The sequence below is a fragment of the Suncus etruscus genome, chromosome 9 (genome assembly GCF_024139225.1).
Source record: "Suncus etruscus isolate mSunEtr1 chromosome 9, mSunEtr1.pri.cur, whole genome shotgun sequence".
NCBI lineage: Eukaryota > Metazoa > Chordata > Mammalia > Eulipotyphla > Soricidae > Suncus > Suncus etruscus.
The window spans coordinates 30,510,642-30,533,466 of NC_064856.1; the positions used below are offsets into that span (position 1 = coordinate 30,510,642).

The window sequence follows — 22,825 nt, forward strand, 5'->3', positions numbered from 1 at the left end:
TACCACCCCTCAGTAGACTTTGTGCCAGTTTGGGGTGCCAGGGATGAACCTCAAGGCTTTATTTATGCCAAGCAGAAGCTCTACCATGGACCTATGGTTATCTTTTTTTTTTTTTTTTTTTTGGTTTTTTGAGTCACACCCAACAGCACTCAGGGGTTACTCCTGGCTCTATGCTCAGAAATTGCTCCTGGCAAGCTCGGGGGACCATGAGATGCCGGGATTCGAACCACCGTCCTTTTGCATGCAAGGCAAATGCCTTACCTCCATGCTATCTCTCTGGCCCCTATGGTTATCTTTTGATAACCTTTATTCCTGTGTGAATCCATCCTATCTGCTTGTTCTGTGGCTAGAATGTTCAGACAATCAAGCCCCTTCCCTTCATTGTGATTGGCTTAGGCAGATACATGACTGAATTCATGTACCAATGAACCCCTGCCCCTGGGTTTTGCTGCAACTCTTAGAAGATTTGCTACTGAAATTGCCAAGGCTGTTCTAAAGTCAGATTTCAACTCAGAGGAAAACAGAGTTCGACAGTGAGATGAAATTCTGAGGAATCATGTAATCCCTGGGGTCCTGCCAATCTTTGGGTCAGAACCGTGGCTGGACTTTTCTGCTATATAGGTGAATCATTATCTTAACTATTATTTTGCGGGGCACACCCAGTTATGTTCAGGGCTTATTTCTGGCTCTATATTCAGATGACTGCTAGGTATAGTGTTCAGGATTCCAGGAATCAAACCTGGTCAGTGCTTGTGAGGCAAGTACAATCTCTCCAGCCTTTTAACCTTTCCCTGTATAATTGCTTTAGTCTTTTGGGGGGGGGGGTCGAGAGGGGACAGCCATATCAGGCAGTGCTTGGGGTTTGATCTTGGTTCTGCACTGAAGAGCCATATCGGATGCCAGAGACTTGAACCCAGGTTGGTCACAAGCAAGGCAAACACCAAACCTGCTGGACTATGGCTCTGGTCCTACTTTAGTCATAATTAAGTTAATGACTTCTACCTTCCTTTTATGTTTCTTTTGGTCAGAGATCAAAAGTCCAGTGTCAGGCAAAGTGTAAGGAAATTAAGTTATGAATTCTCTCCCCCTCTTAATGCTTTGATCCTATTTTTTAATTATCTGGGAATTGGGATGAGTAGAACACTTGCTTCACATTTATGTCCGGGGTTCTATCCCTGGCAACAAAACCATTACTGGGCCCGAGGAGATAAAACAACAGGTAGGTAAACACGCTTACCATGCATGTTTGCAACCTAGGTTTCATTTTCCCCACATACAGCCCTCTGAGTCCTGTCAGTAGTGATAGCTACTCGCAGTCAGGAGGAAGACTTCCACACAGCTGGGTGTGGGCCCCTCAGAAAGAAAACAAAGTCTCTGTAGTTGCACTAAAGACCTTACTCTCTTCTCTTCCCCCCCTTACTATTGCAGAAATTAGCTCAACTCGGATATTAAACTGTCTGTGGGATCCACTATTGAATCCCAGAGCCTGGCAGAGACGCTGCCTCATAATGGAATAAATGAATAAGATATTCATTTGAGTCAGATAATAATCACTTGCCGCAGCCTGTAAAGTTCTAGCAAATCCCTTTGCCTCACCTCATTTTCCACTTCCTTTCACTCACTCCTGTCCAATCAACTCACTGCTTGCCAAATTCTTACCACCACTGCCTTCCACCCCTGCTCCAGCTTGTTCCTGCCTCAGGGCCTGGCACCTGCTCTTCCCTCAGGCCTCTTTCCTCATTTAGATTCATCTCTTCCTGAACTCTCTGCTCAGGGTCACCTCTTCAGAGAGGCCCTCCTGGACCACAGCAGCATCCCTCCCGCCCCCGCGCTTTTCCAGGAGGTTCTGCCCCATTTGATTTTCTTTACAAATCACCATCTCCATGCCCATGTGAATTTATTGATGTTTATTGTCTCTTCCCCAGTAGGTCAGCTCTGCCAGGGCAAGTCCTTTGTTTGCTCATTGCTGTGCTCCAATGTCCAGGCCAAACACCAGAAACATTTGCAGAAGACAGTCAGGAATCCAGTGTAGCTTTCATTCTCATTGGCTCCAGCATCATGATCTTTATCTGCAGTGTGTCACCAAGACTTGGGTCCCTTCTGGAAATGTGTGAGATGGATGTCACTGTTCCTTAGGGCTGGTCTTAGGCTAAAAAGCCCCCCACCCCACCCCAAGAACAGGGTGGTATGGGTGAGTCCTGCTCCCCACCAGGCTCCAGAACCTCTGATGTACGAACCAGGAAGTGCCAGGCAGCTAGGTGAAGGAGACTTGCTGCTTTGTTATAAATATATTATGTACATCCGAAACATGACATTAAAATATTACTCCGTTACAGAAAAGATATTAAGGCTTTCTATTATTTACATTAAACAAGCAAGCACCTTAAAAAAAAAATCAAACAAATAAAAGCGCCCTGCTTGCTTCTGACATACCCCTGGCCGAACGAATGCCCAGTGAGTGTCCTTCCAAATGACCAAGCCCCTCGGCAGGAACTATGGCCCACAATATGGCCCTCTGGCCTGAAGCATCAATTCTCACTAGCATCCTGAGGGCGAGAGGGGTGAGGTGGGATCCATCCTCAGACCCTAACTATGTGCTGTCAACCTGGGGGGTCAGGCTAGGTTGAATGAAGACTGGGGTTGGGGGGGGTCGACCCAGCTTGGGGGTCAGTTTTCAAGGCTTCAGCAGGGCAGTGGTCTGGGGGATTTATTGATTCTTGAGGATTCCTAGACCAACCAACTACAGCCAGGCAGGGAAGGACAGAGATGACACCTCTGGTCACAGCCCCATCAATGCTACCAAGGGCTGCCTATTGGGATGGGGCACTTAGGAGTGCTGTGGAAACTGGGGTTCTGCCCCCTCCCCTGGCTTGTTGCTGGCAGCCTGGAGCTCCAGTTTCTGCTTTCAGGCTTGGCAGACAGACCAGCTCAGCTGGCTGGGGAGGGGTCAAAAGGAGAAAAAGGTCATGAAAAAAATTAATAATTAGTGGCTCAAGTATTCTGTGTCAAGGGTAGGCTGGGGGTGCCTGGGCCCGGCCCAGGGGTGACCTCTGACTCGGGAGGTCAGTGTGACGAGGCTGGAATTTGGCAGATGGCTTTGGTTCAGGGGTAAGGATCCTGGGGAAGGTTGGCAAAGACGCGGGTAGCTCAAAGCAGTTATTTGATCTTCTGGGCCCATTTCATGTCATCGGCTCGAGGCTTCTCGCCAGTCAGGGCCTGAATGACGTCCTCCAAGCGGCGCCAGAAGCCGATCTTCTCCAGAGGGTAATTAAGCCAGCCTGCAGTGGGGACAGGATAAAGCACTGAGTGGGAGGAGGAAAACAGGGCTCAGGGTGGGGGAAGTGGGGTACTAAGGGAAGAGGTAAGGACTGACTACAAGGGCAGAGACCCTCACACCAATGGCTTGGGGGACTGGAGCAATAATATGGCAGGTAGGGCATTTGTCTTGCATGTAGCTGACCTGGGTTCGATCCCCAGCATCCCCATAAGGTCTGCTTAAGCCTGCCAGGAGTCATTCCTGAGTGCAGAGCCAGGAGTAAACCCTGAGCACTATTGGGTGTGGCCCAATAAACAGACAAACTAGCACCAATAGGTCTGGGGGCCATCCTAATATGCCCTTCGCTCATTTTTTTGTACTGTTGTTTTTGGGTTATTTAGGCTCAGCAGTGTTCATTAATTACTCCTGGAAAGGCTAGAGGGAACATAGGGGATGCTGGGAATCAAACCTGGGTCAGCCATGTGCAAGGTAAACACCCTATTTATTCTCTGTCCTATTGCTCGCCCTCACCTTTTTTTTTTTTTTTTTTTTTTGGTTTTTGGGTCACACCCGGCAGCGCAAAGGGGTTATTCCTGGCTCCATGCTCAGAAATCGCCCCCAGCAGGCTCGAGGAACCATATGGGATGCTGTAATTTGAACCACCGTCCTTCTCCATGCAAGGCAAACGCCTTACTACTGTGCTATCTCTCTGGCCCCTTGCCCTCACCTTTCTAAATTTGACCTTGCTGGGGATATAACCCAGAGTCTCTCAAGTAGAAGACATGTATTGCAGCTATACCTCCTCTATTATTTGCCAGCAATGTGAGCCTTCTGGCTGGTGGAATGTGGCTGGCACAAGGGCAGGTGTTGGTCGGCGCTGTTTAGGGATACATTCTTTTTTTTTTTTGGTTTTTGGGCCACATCCGGTGACTCTTGGGGTTATTCCTGGCTATGCGCTCAGAAATTGCTCCTGGCTTGGAGGACCATATGGAATGCCAGGGATCGAAAGTCCTGGGTTAGCCGCGTGCAAGGCAAAAGCCCTTCCACTACAACATTGCTATGGCCCCTAGGGATGCATTCTAAGCTCAGAGTTGGGGCTCGGTAAACACTGGCTGACTGGCTAGGGATAGGAGGTGATGTTTGCTGCAGTGCCTGTTGCTGTGAGATAGGCCAGGACTCTCGCAAGTGCTTCAGAGATGTGTGCACTCAGGGGTCATCCTGGGAGGGCAGGTGTGTGACCTCTGCCCTCCTGACCCTGGGGCCAGCACTGCAGGGGGAGGAGCAGGGTGGCCACACCTGTGGTGATGCAGAAGTAGGTCTCGTGCGGGGAGACATGGTGGATGCGATGGTGTTTCCGTGGCAGGATGAAGTGCCAGTCCTGCAGAAAGATGACCCAGCGGGGCAGCCCAAAGTATGTGTGCGACCACTTGTGGATCTGGTTGGTGAAGGTGCCGAAGATGATCAGGCAGAAGACGAAGCACTCCCAGGGATAGAGCTGCTCCAGGGTGTCTGTGTGGTGAGGAGGGGCAGGATTCCACACTGCTGTCACATGGGGTGGGGCCCACCAGCTCCCCCTATAGCACCTAGGCCTCCTTGCCACCTTTCTTGTAGTCTTTTTGTTTTGTATTTTTGGGTCACATCTGGCGGCGCTCAGGGGTTATTCCTGACTTTGTGCTCAGAAATCACTCCTGGCAGGCTCAGGGAACCACATGGGATGCCAGGATTTGAACCACCATCTGTCCTGGATCTGCTGTGTGCAAGGCAAATGTCCTACCACTGTGCTATCTCTCCGGCCCTTCTCTTGTGGTCTTGGACCACCCGGATTCCCTTTCTGCCTCCAGGGGCTCCACTTGTTATTCCCTTTAGCTCAGATAACGGATGATTTGGAAGTAATAGTTAAGGCTCTGGGGTTGATCCAACTGGGTTCAGACACTTTGAGCCACCTATGATCTCAACTCCCATATGAAATGTGGAGAAGCCCTGCCCTGGCTCCCCAAGTTGAGCCTGAGTCAAAGGTTCTCTTGCCTGTGGTTTACGGGGGGGGGGGGGGTCCTCCAGAAAAAAACACCTGAGGGCCGGAGACAACAGGATGGGATTAAGCCACACTGAGCAAAGACGGGGCGAGGGAGAGAGCTCTGGGCACTGAGAGTACTTTTGAGGATTTGGCCCCTCCTGGCTTTAGGCCTGTCCCTGGGCATCTCTCTGAGAGAGCCGAGGGCTGTTCTCTGGACAAGGGACACTAGACACCCTTGGAGATGAGGATGTGGGGGGGACCAGGCATGTGACATTCTATGTGCCACAGCGGGCACTAAGCAAGTTAGGAAGACATGAAGAGAATGGGACCAGCTCCTCCACCCATCCTGCCTGAGCTGCTCTACCCAGGGACACAACTGCTTCTCGGAACAGGCAGGCAGAGAGAGGTCTGAGCTCACCATCTACACTTTCCCACTAGCCAAGGGAGCAGACAGACCTGTTTGCCCCACATGATCCAATGCAGGTGGGCAGGTACTGCCAGTGGAAAGTCCCAGAGGTGGGCAAGGAGCACTCGGCACTGACCCAGTGACGCTAGGTGGGAGTGAGGACTCAGGTGGCCAGATCACACTGACTACGAGATGCTGCAACCACAGACATGGTGGCCAACACCAGGATTCAACAGACATCTCAGGACCCTTCCCTTTCCTTTTGTGATGACAGGGATTTGAAGCCAACGCCTCACTCGTGAGACACACCCTCGGCACTGAGCTCAGTGCTGCCTGAACTTACTGAGCCAGGGGACACACACTCACACATCTACACACACGCATACACACTTGCATATACAAATTCACACATATAGACAACTCACAAACTAATATACATACATGCACACGCGCGCGCACACACACACACACACACACACACACACACACACACCATGGAAGGACCCTCGAGGTGCCCTGCTGACATGCTCACCGGAGGTCCGGGTGCGGAACGTGTAAGCCATGTTCAGCAGAGGCACCAGCATCACCAGGCAGTTGTCCCCGTTGGTCTCAATAAAGTCGTGTCGGGTAATGGCCGTGGGGTCGATGTGGTGTTCCCGGAAGGGCCGGATGAATGCCTGGGGGAGGCGGAGCAGTCAGTCATGACAGAAACCTGGTGGGGAGCGCAGGCAGTCACTGCTGCTGCCTCTTGTCCTGTGCAGGCTGGAGAGTTCTCAGCCCTTCACCCAGACAGGGGTCTCAAACTCAATTTATCTGGGGGCCGCAGGAAGCAAATCCGGTTGATCCTTGAGTGCAAAGTCAGTAGTAAGCCTTGAACATTGGGGGTTGTGACCCAAACAACTAAAACAAAACAAAACAAAACAAAACAAAGAAAGATTCCTCTAGGGCAGGGCCACAAAATGTACGGAGAGCCGTTTGCGGCCCGCGGCCAAGAGTTTGAGACCCGTTAGCAGGACCCTCAATTTGCTCTGAGTGTGCAAGACTCCTTTCTCAATACAGACAGTTCCAGGAGGGGCTAACCCTGTCATCCCTGTAAGGGGATGGGGCTCAACTACAGAGCACTTGCCTAGCAGGAATGAGGCTCTGGATTCAATGCCCTGAAATTAGAAGATTTTTGAATCTAAAACATTTGGGGGGCATTTTGCTTTGCCTGTTGGAGGCCTGGATTCTATCCTCCCATGGTACTGGGCGAGGGTGAAAGAGTGAATGAATAGGAATATCTGAACCTAGCCTGACCAATCAGAACACCAACCCATTCATCTGAGCAGTGATTGGCTGAGATGGTCATGTGACCTAACAATGGGAAAGAGCCTGTACCCTCTATGCCTCGACTGGAACTCTGGAAAAGAGGGGTCCACTTTCCACTGAGGGTGTTGGGCTGGCCCCATATAAGAATATCTGGAACCACCTTACGCACCTAAACCAAGTGACAGTCAGCCTATGCAGAGTGACACCAACAGAGGAACACAGAGACAGCAGGGAGATAGAATTTGAAGGCGATGGCCAGATTTGATCCTGCTGGACTTTTAACTGGATGTACTTTTGGAATATTTAGGGACAGAAATTAGCAGCTTTATTTGGTTCAGCTGATTTACATGAAGTTCAGTGTCACAAACATGGAAATTGGATGCACAGTAAAGGTTCATTTGAGCATGAAATGGTGAGGTGCAAAGCACAGGTGAAAGAGAACAAAGGCGTGTCCCCACCCCCCACCTGCCCCAACTCTAGACTCCACAGATTTCCAGCAAGGCAGACACAGATCCAAGCCCTCACCCATCCTGTGTCTGGTGCCTTGACTTCCAGTCACCCTGGGGCACTGCTGCTCAAATGGGGGGAGGGGATGAAGAGGTTAGATTGGCATAAGGCTTCCCTGCTCTAAGAGGGAAACAGGCTCCAAGAGGGATGGAGACGCATCAGAACAGAGAGCCCCACCTCCAAGCCATGTCAACTTACGCACCTTCCCCACGATGGGCAGCTCCACGGACCCCCAAGTGTCAGCTCCCCAGTGCACTAGGCCGGACAGGAAGTCAGCAATGAGAGCCCCTGCAACTGTGAGCAAGAATTAGTGATCTGGGACGGGGACATGGAAAGCCTCTAGCAGCTACCTGCCCCTCAGCCAGGAAACAGGTGTTCCTTCACTCCCTGGCTGGGTCCCCATTGGTCCCCATTTGGTGCAGGGGTGTTCCTTCTCTATTCAGGGCACTTCTGTGTGAATGGTACCTTGTTTTGTTTTTGGGCCATACCCAGGGACACTCAGGGTTACTCCTGGCTCTGCACTCAGAAATCGCTCGATAGGCTCAGGGGACCATATGGGATGCCAAGGATCAAACCTGGGTCTGTCCCAGGTTGGCCATGTGTTAGGCAATGCCTTACCGCTGTGCTATCTCTCCGGCCCCTGAACGAGTCTTTGGGAATCATGTACCTGTCCTTCATGACCCTTTGATTTCCTCTACCCAGGGGCCTGTGGAGGTCTATATGGAGCGATGGACCCAGGCTTGCTCAAAGCTGCCCAATTGTCTCCTGTAAACACTCCCCTTACACCTGCTTGGACTACAGGTAACAGATGGATGGTCCTTCTGGCACTGATGTTGGAGAGCTGATGCAGAGAAATCTCTGCTCTCTACTGGCTTGTGTTTGTGTGGGAGCCACATTCGGTGTTGCTCAGAGGTTACTCAAGTTCAGAGCTAAGGGGCTGCTTCCAGGGGGTAGTGCATGGGAGACCATGTGGCAGGGATTAAACTTGGGCTTCCCTCCTGCAAAGCCTGAGATCATCACTTTGAATTGTCTGCAGGGTCCCAGCCTAGCTTTTACCTACTATGTAGAGACATCTGTTACCAGCCTTCCTCCACTGTCTTTGTTGTCACTTTGTTCAGAAATAGGCCAGGGTCTCCCTCCAGGACCTGCTCGCTTGACAGTGCAGCATAACACAAAACCTAAGAGCCACTAGATAGATTGCTCAAATCCCACTGTGCCAGCCTAGCTGTGTGGGCATGGGCATGTTGCTTAACTGCTCTGTGTCTTCGTTTCCTTGTGAGAGATGGGAATGATAATGGTAAAAATAAAAACACAGCATAGCAGCTGCCACTCAAAAGCACTTTTTCAGGTCATAGAATGTACTTGATATGCCTGATCTCAATGACTTCTCATTTTGTTCCACCTGGAGAGGCTGGAGGCTGCCGCCTGGGGGGGTGGGCAAGTGAATGGTCCAGGGCACAGGTGGCTTGTTCTGCTCCTGAGTTCAAAGCCGGAAGGCTGAGAGACTGTGCTGGGAGCTTAACTCTTCCTGGACTGGCACCTGCCCCCAACTCCAGCTAATGCCCCTCTGCTCCAGTAGGCAGTCTCAGTCAAGTTTCCTGCTTTGCTTTCCTTCTCTTTTGTTTATCCACACTGCGGGTGCTGCTCTGGAGACCATGAGGTGTGGGGGATGGAGCCCCAGGCTCTTCCCATGCTTTATGTGAGCCCCAGTCCCCCTCTATGCTATCTCCTGGGTCTCCTCCTGGCTCCATTTCTCCTATGGTCATGGATTCCATCTGAAAAGGTCTCATGGATGAGCCCCAGGGGCTCAGAGAAGTTGAACTACAGCCTCTCAGTCTCAGGGGAAATGGCAGGTAGGAGACTGGAGGGGATGCATCTACCTTTCTCCTAAAATGGCATCTTTTGTGGCCAGAGAAACAATATAGGCAGTAGAGAGTTTGCCTTGCACGTGACATGGCTGATCTGGGTTCCGTCCCCAGCACCTCATATGGTCCCCTAATCTCTTCCATGAGTGAAGTGACGCCTGAGTGCAGGGCTACAAGTCCTGAGCACCACTGGGTGTGACCCTAAAATCAAACCAAACTCATCCAAACAAACACCTTTTCCCCTCCCTAAAACTACAGAGGCGTTAATAAAGTGCCTGCTGCATGTTCCAAGTTGCTCACGGGAATTCAGGAGCACCTATTGCAAACTCCAGGCTGCTGTTGGGCATTACTGGAGTGCCTGCTGCATGCTCCAGATTCTGCAGAGGCATTAATGGTACACCTTCTGCATGCTCCAGAAGCATTAATGGAGCAACTGCTGTATGCTCCCAGCTCCTGGGCATTAGTAAAATGTCGGCTATATGCTCCAGGCTACTTCTGTGCCCACCAGCAGAAACTGGAGCCCAGATGAAGCTAGAGTAAGATTTGGGGGCTCATCTATTTCGTTCTTTCTTTCTTTCTTTTTTTTTTTTTTTGTGTGTGTGGTTTTTGGGTCACACCTAGCAGTGCTCAGGAGTTTTTCCTGGCTCTGTACTCAGAAATTGCTCCTGGCAGGCACGGGGAACCATATGGGATGCCAGCATTCGAACCGATGACCTTCTGCATGAAAGGTAAACGCCTTACCTCCATGCTATCTCTCTGGCCCCTGGGCTCATCTATTTCTACTATTGCTGTGTGACGTTGGGAAAGCCCCTTTTCTGCTCTGGGTCTTGGCATCTTCACTACAGTTAGAGGGGTCACTGTAGAGCCCTCAGCTGCTCTGGCCAAACAGCACTCATGATGCCTTGCACTGTAGCCTTCACACATAAGCAGTCCCTGTAGTGAGGCACCTGGGACACCCCCTCTGTTCCCTCCACCACCCTGTGCTTCTCATCACACAGTCTGAGGGTGTGTGCACCACCTTCTGTCCTTCATGGGACCAAGCAGGTGCCCCAGGGCCTGAGGTTTTGAGGCTCCTTCTTGAAGGAGCAGTGCTGAGGCCAGTGGTAGGTGGCCTGATGTCACACCAGGAACATCATCCTGCAGAAGTACTGAGACTCACGTAACTGCCAACGTTCCAACATACGCCCGCCTGGATGCACACACCTGCCTGCATGTCCTTGAGTGAAGATGCCAGCTATTGGCTTATTGACTTAGCTGGTCTTTTACGGAATGCTTCCTGTCACCACTTATTGTCACATTTCCGTCACTGGCCCTATGCCAACACCAGACTGCTTGCCTTCTTTAATCCCAGAACTAAAGCCAGTCCCATCTCAAACTGATTTCCTATCTTATCTCCTAATGGTATTTAATCCTTATGGCTCTCTACAACCATGCTAATAAAACCATTAGGAAAATAATGCTGGTGACCCTGTGAGTGGGCTGATCTAGAGTGTGGGGCGGTTCCTGCTGAAACAGAACTGAGCAGAGAAGCAGGGCTAGGACCATATCTGTGGAAAAACCTAAAGAACATTTTTTTTTGGGTGCTTAGGGGTTACTCCTGGTTCTGTGCTCAGAAATGACTCTTAGCAAGCTCGGGTGACCACATGGTATGCTGGGGATCAAACTTGGGTTGGCCGTGTGCAAGGCAAATGCCTTACCTCTTATGCTATTGCTCTGGCCCCCTAAAATACATAATTTATCCACACATTTCCCTGGGGGCTGCACAGTGCCTGCCTTAGAGTATGGGTGCCTTAGGTGGGCTGGTAGTCCTGGCCTGTATTGGCATCTCAGCACTAAGTCATAATTGCATGAATACCATAAACTTCAGAGCACTCTTCTCCAAACACTCCATCTGGTCTAAGAAAAACACCGGAGAGAGGAAAGCATGGAGAAACCCTGGCACAAAAGGAAGAAGCTCAAACCCAAGTTTGGAATCAACTGGGACAGAAGTCAAAGAATGTATCCATCCTGTCCATGCATTGTGATCATCCCCAACACTAGAAAAAAGACATTAATCATCTAGATTGGGCCCGAGAGATAGCACCACAATAGGGCCTTGCCTTGCAAGCAGCTGATCACCCAGGATGGATGATGGTTCAAATCCCGGCATCCCATATAGTCCCCCATGCCTGCCAGGAGCAATTTCTGAGGGCAGAGTCAGGAGTAATCCCTGAGAGCGACCGTGTGTGACCCAAAAACCAAAACAAACAAAAAAACCTCAAAACGGGCCCGGAGAGATAGCACAGTGGTGTTTGCCTTGCAAGCAGCCGATCCAGGACCAAAGGTGTTTGGTTCGAATCCCGGTGTCCCATATGGTCCCCCGTGCCTGCCAGGAGCTATTTCTGAGCAGACAGCCAGGAGTAACCCCTGAGCACTGCCGGGTGTGGCCCAAAAACCAAAAAAAAAAAAAAAAAAAACCTCAAAACAACAACAACAACAAAACCCCAAACCAAAACAAAACAAAACAAAAAAATCATCCAGATTGAAGCCGCACAAACTGGGGGCTCTGGGTTCTATCCCAGCCATCTCCCCAGAAATTAATAATTAGGGAAACTGGAGACTGGTGTATGTAGAAACTCTCTTGTACTTCCTTTATTTACATATACATTTACTCATTTGTTTTTTGGCCACACCTGGCAGGGCTTGGGAACCATATGTAGTGTCAGGGATTGGACCAGGGCCAGCCCCATGCAAGGCAAGTGCCTTCCCTGCTATACTATTATTCTGGCCTCCAATTCTTATTTTGGGGAGGCGGGTCACATCTGATGATGCTCAAAGGTTAGTCCTAGTTCTGCACGCAGGAGTTACTCCTGGTGGTGAGCAGGGAACCATATGGGATGCTGTGATAGAACCTGGGTTGGCCACATGCATGACAAGTGTTCTCCCTGCTGTACTATCTCTCTAGACCCAGCTCTCTTAAATACTGTCAGTCACAGTCTTGACATCTGTGAAGTGGCTGGGCAGAGTGGGACAATGCTCAAGAGGATGGCAGGAATGGTTTTTGGAGAGAAGGCACTGTCCCTTAGTTGGAGGAAACGACTTTGTGACCCCCAGGAAGCTGGGAATAGGCAGCAGCTCAGAGCGACTCCAGGCAGGACTGTGGCCCAAAGGTAGGAGGGGACACAGAGCAGGTATACAAAAGGGCTTTATTCTAGGGCTATATGGGTGACACTGTGGTATGGCTTTTTACCTTTTTACCAACCTGATGCCCCACAGGATATCCAGGCCCCCGCTGGGCCTTCTTTGCCTTGGTCCCCTCTAGGCCTGGGACAGACGAAGGCTGGGCAGTGGGTGCAGGTGCTGTCCCCTGCAGAGGGCAGTCCTGCTGGGCAGCTGGGCCAAATCATCCCCCTGTTCATGAGCCCAAAAGGCTCATGTGACCGGTGATCTCTGTATTCAACTGGGACAGCAAGGTGCTGGGGTCCTGGGCTATAGTGTTCCCTGCCTCATTTGGGCCTACTGCTCTGCTCAAGGCCATTAATTAGCACCATAGGATAGATTCCTCCCCGCCCCCCCAAGGCACAGGACATGCCTCTGTTGGGGCACATGCTTGAGTTTCCCCAATGTCTCTTTCCACAGGCCTTTCCTCTCCCCCTGGCCCCAGCCGAGTTCCTTATCAGGGGTTTGCTTCTGGGCACCACAACATCTTTCTGATGCCAGCTCTGTACACTTCCATCTAGTCAGGTTTCTAGGGCCTGCCAGGAGCCCCGGGGAACTGCTCCCAGGCCAGGAGCAAACTCTAGGTAGACGATTATGCTGGCACAAAGCCCCACTTCCAGCATATTAACACACAAATCAGGTCGACTACTCCATCGATTAGGGACTGAGTAAACAGTGTTATCGGGCTTATTTGCTCTTATCAGTTGGGTGTGGGGTGGGGATGCGGAGGTGAGGTTGGGCATGCGTGGGGGCCAGGGTCAAATGCTTGTCCTGGGGTTGCTGGTGGGCCCGTCCTGTCCCCCAAACTCTGTCCCTTGCCCCCTCCCTGCATTGGAGAGTGGAAGACAAGTGGGCAGTCACTGGTGATGGGGAAGAGGAAGGGCACCTCATTAGGCAACCTTTAGTGCCCAGCATGGGGCTGGCAATTGCTGTGGGCTGTGAGACTGAAGGACCAGTGAGGAAGGGCAGCTGGGCAATGCCCTGCCCACCTCTGTCCAGCTGTGGGACCTGCTTTCAACCCTCTACACAGGCCCAGGACGCTTCACTTGTAGACGTGGCCACTGAAGCTCAGAGCACATGGTTATATGGGGCCGGGGTTTAGGCAGCAGGTACTTGGCCCTGGCCTACAGCACTGGGTAGATAAAGCCCCCTCAAGCAGGGTAGGTGCCCCCGTATATGCCCGGACCATGCCAGACCCAGAGGCTCAACTGAGGTGGCTGGAGAGGGTGGAATGAGACTCAAAGCTGAACACAGACTGACTAGTCTCCTCAGCCAGGGAGCCAAGGTGTTGCCTGAGTGATTTGAGGGTAGAAGGGTGGGCTGAGGGGCCAGAATGACAGCACTTCAGTAGGGCAGTTGCCGCTGACCCAGGACAGACCTAGGTTTGATCCTGGTGTCCCATGTGATCCCCTGAGCCAGAAGTGATTTCTGAGCACATAGCCAGGAGTAACTAGAGTGTCCCGGGTGTGCCCTCCCCATAAAAAAAGGTGGGGTGGTGTGTGGTGAGGAAGGAAACTGAGTCAGCACTTGGTCCAGGACCCATGGAGACCCAACTAAGAAGCAGGAGGCAAGGCTAGAACAATAACACAGTGAGGAGGGCGCTTGCCGCGCACATGGCAGACCTGGATTCTATCCCTGTCATCCACATGGTCTTCCAAACATCACTAGGAGTGATTCCTGAGCATAAAATCAGGAGTGACCCAAACATCACTGTGTGAGCCCCTCCCCCAAAGCCCCAAAGCAAACAAAGAAACAACAGGAGCCTAAGGAGGAGGCACAGCTCTTTGTGGAGAAACAGGACAGTTATATGACACACCTTCCAGCCATTGGTGGCACAGAACTGACCCTTAACCCAATATACTCAGCAGCTTGTACTAGCTGAGCACTTTTGTTCTTTCCTTGATTCATTTAGATTCAATTTACCGGATGCCTGATGTGAACCAAGCTTTGCACCTGGAGCTGGACAAAACTCTAGAGACCAGAGAGATAGTTCAGTGGGTAGGGCACTCGCCTTGCATTAGCTGACTTTGTACCTCACATAGTCTACAAGAGTGATCCTTGAGTGCAAAGCCAGGGTAAGAGCCAAACACTGCTGGGTGTGGCCAAAATCAACCAACCAACCAACCAACCAACCAACCAACCAACCAACCAACCAACCAACTCGATCCCAAGGGAGCTAATATTTGAATATGTGTGTATATGGGGGTGGTGGTAAGAGATTAAACTAAAAAACAGATCATATAACAAAATCACATGAGGCAATAGTACATAACAAGCTGTCAAAATGGGAATGACCACCCAGAAAATACCAGTGAATCATAAAGGTGTTTGGGGAGAGGATTCCAGGCAGAAAGATCAGCATATGTGAAGACCCCATAAAGTGAGGTGGGGGGAGAAATTAGCAGGGTGCAGGGAAACAGGAAGGAGGTACTGGGCTCAGACTGTCCCTGGAGGAGACCAGGCAGGCTTCTGGGACTGTCCAGGGTGGACTCTGGGTGCTTCTCAGAAGAGAAGCCAAGAGCATTGATAGATGTTTTCAATGGGAAAATATGAGAGATGAAGGGTGTGAGTTAGAGTGAGATCGAATAGTAAGAGATGTGAGTATGGATGAGAGAGAGAGAGAGAGAGAGAGAGAGAGAGAGAGAGAGAGAGAGAGAATAATTGGGTTTGCAAGTGTGAGGGAGAGAGGAACAGAGTATATAAAATTGTGAGAGAGAGAAGGAACGAGTTGTATGAGAAAGTGAGAGTGAGAAAGAATGAGAGAGTAAGATGGAGAAAGAGAAAAATGGGGTGTGTGAGTGTAATAGAGGAAGAGAGGAGAAAGACATAGTGAGAGAAAGAAAAGAGACTGTGAGAGTGAGAGGAGTTACTCAGGCTTCTGGGCCAGGCCGGGCTCCCCTAGAGTGGGTGCTGGTTTAGTCACGCACACACATTCATGATCACGCCTGCCCACAAGCACATGGTCAGTTGCGATGCGGACACAAGCTGGCTCCCAACCCCGAGCCACAAGGTCCTGCGGGCACTCACCGATGCCCAGCATGACGAGGGGCGTGTGTTCCCAGCGCGCCAGCCACAGGAGATGCACCAAGTTGTAGGTGATGAGGCTGAAGCACAGTACCACACAGCACCACTCCTGGAACCGCTTGGCTGTGGGAGAGGGGAGAGGTGAGCACAGAGGAGGGGAGCATGGGCTGGAGGGGGGCAGCAATATATTGGGTGCATGTTCTATTTGGAAGGGGCATACTGAATGCAGAGCCCAGGAGTGGCACCACTGCTCTGTACCAGGCTCATGGTACAGAGGGGGTCGCTTGGCCACTCACTGTGGCTCCATCTGGGGGACCAGAGTCTGGAACCAGTGAGGGTACGTGGGCATATGTCTCACAAACAGTGGCAGGTCCTGACATCTCCGTAGCCAGGGATCTGTCCTGGCAATAGGGACTCCACCCCACAAGGCTCCCCTGTCCTGTTTCTGCCGGTGGTCAAGATCTGGGCTCAGTGGCAGAAGTGAGGGGAGGGGCTCAGCTGGCAGTGGAGGGCAGTTGATCCCTCAGTGCCAGCCTACCTGGCACCCCGGGAGGGGAAGAAACAGTCACAATCACAATGGCTGGGGCCTGAGGCCTGTTAGGATGGAGACTGACTGGGGCTGCGCTTGGGGTCCTGCAGACTCGCTCCCTTCCATGAGAGTGTGTACCCATCTTCAGAGAGAAACCCTCTCCCTATCTACTGCTCTTAGAACTCGAACTCAGCATTTGGCCTCTTGGGTCAGTGCTCAGGTGGCACAAACCCGTTTCAGCCATTTCTCGCCTCCCGGGGGTTTGTTGGCCAGATCACGGGCAAGAGATAGGAGAGAAGGAATAAAGCCAGGGTGACGTTGGACCTGCTAGAGATGATGCAGAACCTGCTCTCCACAAAGGACACTTTCTCCTCAGCCAGTGGGCCCAGGGACCAAACTCAAGCCTCACATGCGCTGGGTGCACGCTCTACCTCAGCTCTACTCCCTGGCCTTACCCCTTTTTCTGCGGTAGGCAGACTGAGACATTCTGCTTCGGTCATGAGAGGCCCAGGCAGCATTAGTCTGGTACCCACACCTTATCCCTGCCCCATGTCCCCAACAACACTGACTGGCAGTCTGAGCAGCGGCTGCGTGCCAGGCACAGCCCTTCCCTGCTTCCTCAGAAGAACAGATTGCAGCCTGTCACAGACAGAGTGACCGACACTCTGACCCTCAGCTCCTAGGAGTCCCTGAGCCTCAGTGGGGTGGGAGAGCAGGGGGAGCAGTGGCAGGGCGAACAACCAGAGGCAGAGGGGTGAAAACACAGGAGGCACCAAGATGGGAAGTTGAAGGATGCAGAAGGAAAGATAGGGACAGAGCTGGGACACACGACACAGAGGGGGGCCAGGGGAGGCAGGGGCCAGCAGGCCTGATGTGGGGATTTAATTCAGATTCAGATTCGCCTCTCAGGCGTGTGTGTGTTTGTGTGTGGTGTGTGTGTGGTGTGTGTGTGTGTGTGTGTGTGTGTGTGTGTGTGTGTGTGTGTGTGTGTGTATTTTGGTTTTTGGCCCACACCCGGCAGTGCTCAGGGGATACTCCTGGCTGTCTGCTCAGAAATAGCTCCTGGCAGGCACGGGGGACCATATGGGACACCGGGATTCGAACCAACCACCTTTGGTCCTGGATCGGCTGCTTGCAAGACAAACGCCGCTGTGCTATCTCTCCGGGCCTGTGTGTGTGTGTTTATGGGAGCACATCAAATGGTACTCAGGGATCACTTCTGGAAAGCTTGGGGAACAATATAGGATGCCAGGATCATATCCACAAGTGGCAGATACAGGGCAAAGACCTTCCTATCTGTCCTAGTGCTTCCATCCATCTTTCCTTGACCCCAGGCTGAGGTCCTGAGGTCCCTTTGGCCAGAGACATCAGAACTGGAGCAGGGAGTAAACAGCTAATGCATCAGTTTCTGGGTCTAGGACTGGGCATCCGAGAAGGGGGACCCCATGGCCTGTCCTGGTGAACTCCTGCTGAGAAGTGATCCTTTGCCACACTCTCCTGTCCTTCAATCCTTCTTGAATCCTGGCACCTGGAACAAGGTTGGCTGCTGTGGCTTCAAAGTAGAAGGGGTTCTTGATGATCATTAGGGCCCTCAGAATAGGACTGAGGTTGGCTCTCCATACACCAGGAGACCCTGATCAGACCACTCACAGCTCCCTGCAGACTATGTGGTCCACAAGCAGGATGCTTTTATGTCTGCACCACTGGTTCCCCCTGTGATGGCCCAACCAGCCTCCTGCCTGCTGGGAGGGCTCAGAACACGGAATGTAGAACACTCAAACCCAGAGTTCTGTTTGATTCTGGCCCTACTGTTCAGTGGGATTAAGTTGGGGAGGGGGAGCAGATGGTGATGTGGGAGGCAGGTGGATACTCGCTGAGTCAAGGCCTGGGAACTAAACCAGCAGGTAGTGTTCCCAGGACAGTGCCCTTCATCTCTCAGGTGACATAAGCCCAGACCAGTAAGGAGGCATGTACACTATGTGTGTGTGTGCAGCTGTGTGCGCATACACGTATATGGGGGAGAAGGGGTTTCCAGTTGGGGCATATGCATTTCCTTCTGTCAAATGGAGCCAAGGTGAGACGCTCCTTAGCCCTTTGCAGTGAGGGGAGTAAGAGTCTGGTGGACAGTGCCCACTTACTCAGTCCATGCCAACAGCCCTATAGTGGCTGACTCATTCACCCAGGGCTGATCCGCCTCTGGTCCCAGGAATCTCAAGAATTTAATCCAGAAACCCAGGCATTGCTGCCCTTCTCCCCTTGCTCACTCTGCTCCAGCCCACAGGCTTTTGGGATTCCTGGGGTTTGGGGTGTACTCCAGGCCTGGATCTACCCTAGGGCCTTTGCATTCACAGGTCTGACCTACTCCTCCAATAGGAGAGAACCCCGCCTCTCTGTCCAGGTTTCCCTCTGCTGCTGCTCGAGGTTCCTCCCCAACCCTCTCACTTCTTCCTCTTCTGCTCAGCTAGTCTGGAGCTCTTGCAATGATATTTCCTTTTTTCATTGGGTTGACTAAAACGCCAGCTACTATCTCCCTATCTTGTTCATTGCTTTGTCTCCTGGACCTTGTGTGGGGACTGGGACAAAAGTGTCCTCAGGTTATTCCCTGGTCCCCTTGCTCTCTAGGTCAGGCCCAGAGGTCATGGCCAAAGGAGTTAGTCCTATGACATTGGGAGAAATCCGTCTGGCCAGTCTCCCTTGCTGCAGAGTAAAAGGAGATACAGTGTGTAGATCCACAGGTGATAAAGCCTGCCAATTTGGGGCACCATGGGGTAGCCTAGGACACTGGCTACTCCCAGGTCCCTGAGGGACCCTTAGGAAAAGCCAGACTTGGACAAAGATGCAATTGTGCTTGAGGGAGAGATGGCTGGTCCCCCAGGAAGCTCTGGATGCCCAGGAAGGGTTTGGGTGAAAGGAGGGAAGGCTTTCTGAGTGGGCAGATCTGGATGAGAGATTCTTTGGAATTTTCCCCTGGCTTCACCGGGGCTGAGTGAGAGGAGCAGAGAGGTGAGGGAGTGTGACTCCAACACAGGGACAGTCAGGAAGAGCTTCCTGATCCAGCCCAGGCCCTGGCTGTGAATGTATTTTAGATGGGAAGAGATGGAGGCTGAGAGGGGATAGCAGTTGGAAAAGCTCTTCACCTTCAGAGGAAAGCTGGGCTTACACAGTTTAGAAGGAGGGTCAGTGGTCTAGCTGACCCCATGGAGCACATTTTCTTACATTTACAGGCTGGGAATGGGGGGAAGAGGCAGAGAAGAGATAATGTAGTAGTAAAAGTCAGGCAGCCAAGACAGGCTGAAAAGACTAGGGCAGAAGCAGGCAAGCAAGGTGCAGGGGAAAGGGACTCAAGGAGCGTCCATGGCCCAAGGTCAGGAAACAAGTTGTGAGAGAGACTAAAGCAAAGTGAGCTGGCTGAGCAGGAAACTAGGTTGTGATAGAGGGCATAGCCCATCCAAAGCACAACTGTGAGTGGCGAGTTCTCGTCCCAATTAAAAGAAGAGCCTCAGAATTCTGGCCCAACAACGCTCGAGTGACAGTGCAGACACCACCACTGGGACCTCCTAAATCCTGGCTCCCCCCCCCCCCCGCCCCCCAGTACCACCTCCTCACCTCACAGGCCTGACTCTAAGACACTTCCTTAACCCTTTGGGCCTTAACCCTTTAGCTCTCTTGGAGCCATGCAGGGAGATTCCTGGGTTGGAGAGGAAGTCAGAGCAGGAGCTCAGATGCAGCATAAATGACAGGCACAGAGGGAAAGTGAGAAGTAACTCAGGGGCCAACTGGAGCAGGAATCTGGTAGGTACCTAGGGGTGAGCTCTGAATCTGCACTGTGGGAAAGACAAGGGCTGAGTCGGGTTTGTCTGTGGGAAAAGCTTAAACTAGAGGATTTCCTTCCCCACCACCTGGGATATTCTGACGCTCCCCCACTACATGGGGGCTGAGGGGAAAAGAAGGGAGGGGCTTGTAGGGCACTAAGTACCTCAGGGCTCTGATTTGGGTTTTTTAGAGCATGGTGAGCTGACTCATGGCCAGACCTGGAAACTGAGGTGATGCTTTTCAGCCCAGGGACCTGGCCATGTGCAAATGGAACTTTAGAACGTGCCTTCCAGGGTAGGGTGAGGTGGGGTAGATCTGGAACAGAGTGGGATTTAAAGAACCGTGTACAAGCCACTGAAAAGTATTTTCAGCTTTCCATAGGGTGTGTGTGTGTGTAGGGGTGAGGGTGGTCCTGGAGTCTAGGGGTGCCGCAGGCTGCTTATCTTAGCCCAGAGGGAAGATCGGGATCAAAGGTGTGATGAGAGAGTTCTATTTCCAGCCTGGAAGCTTCACAGAGCAATTTCTATGATCTGGGGAAACCACCTTTATGTATCCAGAAAGTCCAAGGGCTGGGCTTCTGGCTTGGGGCGCTGGGGAAAGGGCGAGGGGTTTCCCTGACTTAGGGCGCTATTTGCAAGTTAGGAAACGCGGCGTAAGTTCTGCATCAGGGCCTGAGAGCGGGGTTCCGATCTGGGGGGACCAGGGACCGAGGTCCCTAGCCCTGCTGGGAACTGCAGGCCGGGAGGGGGGCCCCGAGGTCTTACCTGGAGAGTAGAGCGCGGCCAGCTCGCGGGCCCCGGCGTGCTGCGCGCCCCAGCGCCGGCAGTAGGCCGCTTCGTCCTCGTCGAGCTCCGAGAGCAGGGCCGGCCGGACCCCAGCGCCCGCCATGGCCATTCGCCTCGGCCCGCCCGGTGCGCTGTGCTGGAGGCGGCGGCGGCGGCGGCAGGGCCGCGGAACCGCGGCGCTATCACGCCGCCCAATGACCGCCCAGCGCCGGGCGCGGGGGCGGCACCGGCGGGGACCTCGCCCGGCCGCGCGTCACAGCCAATCGGGACAGCGCAGGGGCCACGCCAGCCAATCAGCGGCTGCCGAGCCGCAGCCAACCGCTGCCCGCCAGGGGCTGGGCCGCAGCTGGCCACAGCTGGGCGCGTCCAGGCTAGCCCTCTCCGCCCTCCCCGCCCTCCCGGCCCGGATCGGACCACCGCGCGCCGTGCACAGCTTTGGCCGCACCTCCGCCCTCCTTGGCTGCCTTGACCCAGCTGTGCAATGTACCCCGCGGGTCCCGGGATTAGGCATTTGGGTTTTTTTTTTTTTTTTTTTTTGCAAGCCAAGCATAGTGCCAAAGATGCCCAGACGAGGCCCTGAGGCCAAGCACTTGGTGGGAACTTTGCAGAGCGCTCTGGATCCGAGAGACCCAGTAGTCCACCCAGGACTACCACACGGTCTTGTGTGCCAGCCTGGGGAGGAGAAAAGGGCAGCCAGGCCTCTCCCCCACTTCCCCTTGGCTCTGTTTTTGGGTCCTGGAGAAACTGAGGAAAATGGCCCCCATAAAACCTTTGTAAGATTTGCTGCGTAGTTAATAGCTTGTTAAGTGCGTGGCCAGCATTGAGTCTGTCCTTCAGAAGTTGCCACCTGGCCTCCAGAGGACGCTCCTTCTGACTCAGAGAGTCACTATGGCAGCACCCTGGTTTGTGTTCACAGCTGTGACCTGGGTGATAAACATGCTACGAAGCTCACAGCCACCTATGACACACCCCATCCCCACCACCGAAAGCCATCTCCCCCCAAGCTGCGAGGGATCCCCAGCCCTCATCAGAGTTGAAAGAACCACCAGGTCTCAAGGCCGTAGGTAAAGCTGGTGAAATAAAAGGCTCAGCTATTCCTCCCTCCTGGGGTGAATGACTAGGGCAGGGTTTGACCGCAGGCCTAGCTGACTACAAAGTACACAATTGCTCATGCTTACAGAATTACCAAGAGGGAGCTGTCCTGGAGACCTGGGAACACCCAAGAGAAAGAGGGCAGGGTCCAGCTAGGTAGGGGAGCCCCTGCTAGAGGATCTCTCCTAGGTTCCAGCCTGTCCTACACTTCCCAGTGCTAGGAGAAACCAGTCCAGTCCATCTCATCTTCCTTTCTGAACAGACCCCAGGACCATTCAGCCTGAAGAATCTCTGCTTCTTTCTCTCTTGTAGCCCAAATGCTGGCAAAGGAGTGTTCTTGTATCCCTTACAATTAGACACGGATTTTCTTTTCATTTATGAGGAGTGCACACCTCGCTGTGCTCAGGGTTACTCCAGGCTCTGCACTCAGAAATTAGGTAGGTTCAGGGGAACCATACAAGATGTTGGGGGATCGAATATGGGTTGGCTGCAAGGCAAGTTAAGTGCTCTACCCACTGTACTATCAGTCTGGCTCTATACACTGATTTTCTTCTTTCTTTCTTTCTTTCTTTCTTTCTTTCTTTCTTTCTTTCTTTCTTTCTTTCTTTCTTTCTTTCTTTCTTTCTTTCTTTCTTTCTTTCTTTCTTTCTTTCTTTCTTCTTTCTTTTCTTTCTCCACCTCCTCCTCCTCCTCCTCCTCCTCCTCCTCCTCCTCCTCCTCCTCCTCCTCCTCCTCCTCCTCCTCCTCCTCCTCCTTCTTCTTCTTCTTCTTCTTCTTCTTCTTCCTTCTTCTTCTTCTTCTTCTTCTTCTTCTTCTTCTTCTCCTTCTCTTTCTTTCAGGGGAGGTGGGGGCACACCTAGCCATGCTCAGTGGGGTTATTCCTGGCTCTATACTCAGGGATTACTCCTGGCAGTGCATGGGGGACCATATGAGATGCTAGGGATTGAACCTAGGTTGGCCATGTAAAAGTCAAGCTCCCTCCTGTTGTTCAGTGGCTCTAGTTCTAGGCATTAATTTTTTGTTTGTTT

General features: G+C 52.3%; 1 protein-coding gene across 2 annotated transcripts; it reads right to left on the minus strand.

Annotated features, from left to right (window-relative positions):
- Positions 1–1,892: 1,892 nt before the first annotated feature.
- Positions 1,893–20,846, minus strand: PEDS1 (plasmanylethanolamine desaturase 1). Of its 2 annotated transcripts, XM_049781354.1 has the most exons (6): positions 20,685–20,846; positions 15,582–15,701; positions 7,694–7,785; positions 6,209–6,353; positions 4,553–4,765; positions 1,893–3,278 (listed from the first exon to the last, which is right to left on the minus strand). In XM_049781354.1, exons 1-6 carry the CDS (start codon positions 20,812–20,814, stop codon positions 3,157–3,159), a joined length of 822 nt encoding a protein of 273 aa, XP_049637311.1. In that variant the 5' UTR covers positions 20,815–20,846; the 3' UTR covers positions 1,893–3,156. The 2 variants fall into 2 exon arrangements, with proteins under 2 accessions (XP_049637311.1, XP_049637312.1); XM_049781355.1 differs by lacking the exon at positions 15,582–15,701.
- Positions 20,847–22,825: the final 1,979 nt, after the last annotated feature.

What these genes read in the sequence shown, in the direction of transcription:
- PEDS1 (XM_049781354.1), bottom strand. Translation starts at nt 20,814, where the DNA reads ATGGCCATGGCGGGCGCTGGGGTCCGGCCGGCCCTGCTCTCGGAGCTC. An exon ending in GGCCGCGCTCTACTCTCCAG is followed by an intron (nt 15,702 to 20,684) that starts GTAAGACCTCGG and finishes CCTCTCCCACAG; the next exon opens with CCAAGCGGTTCCAGGAGTGG. An exon ending in CCTCGTCATGCTGGGCATCG is followed by an intron (nt 7,786 to 15,581) that starts GTGAGTGCCCGC and finishes TCTTGCTCACAG; the next exon opens with TTGCAGGGGCTCTCATTGCT.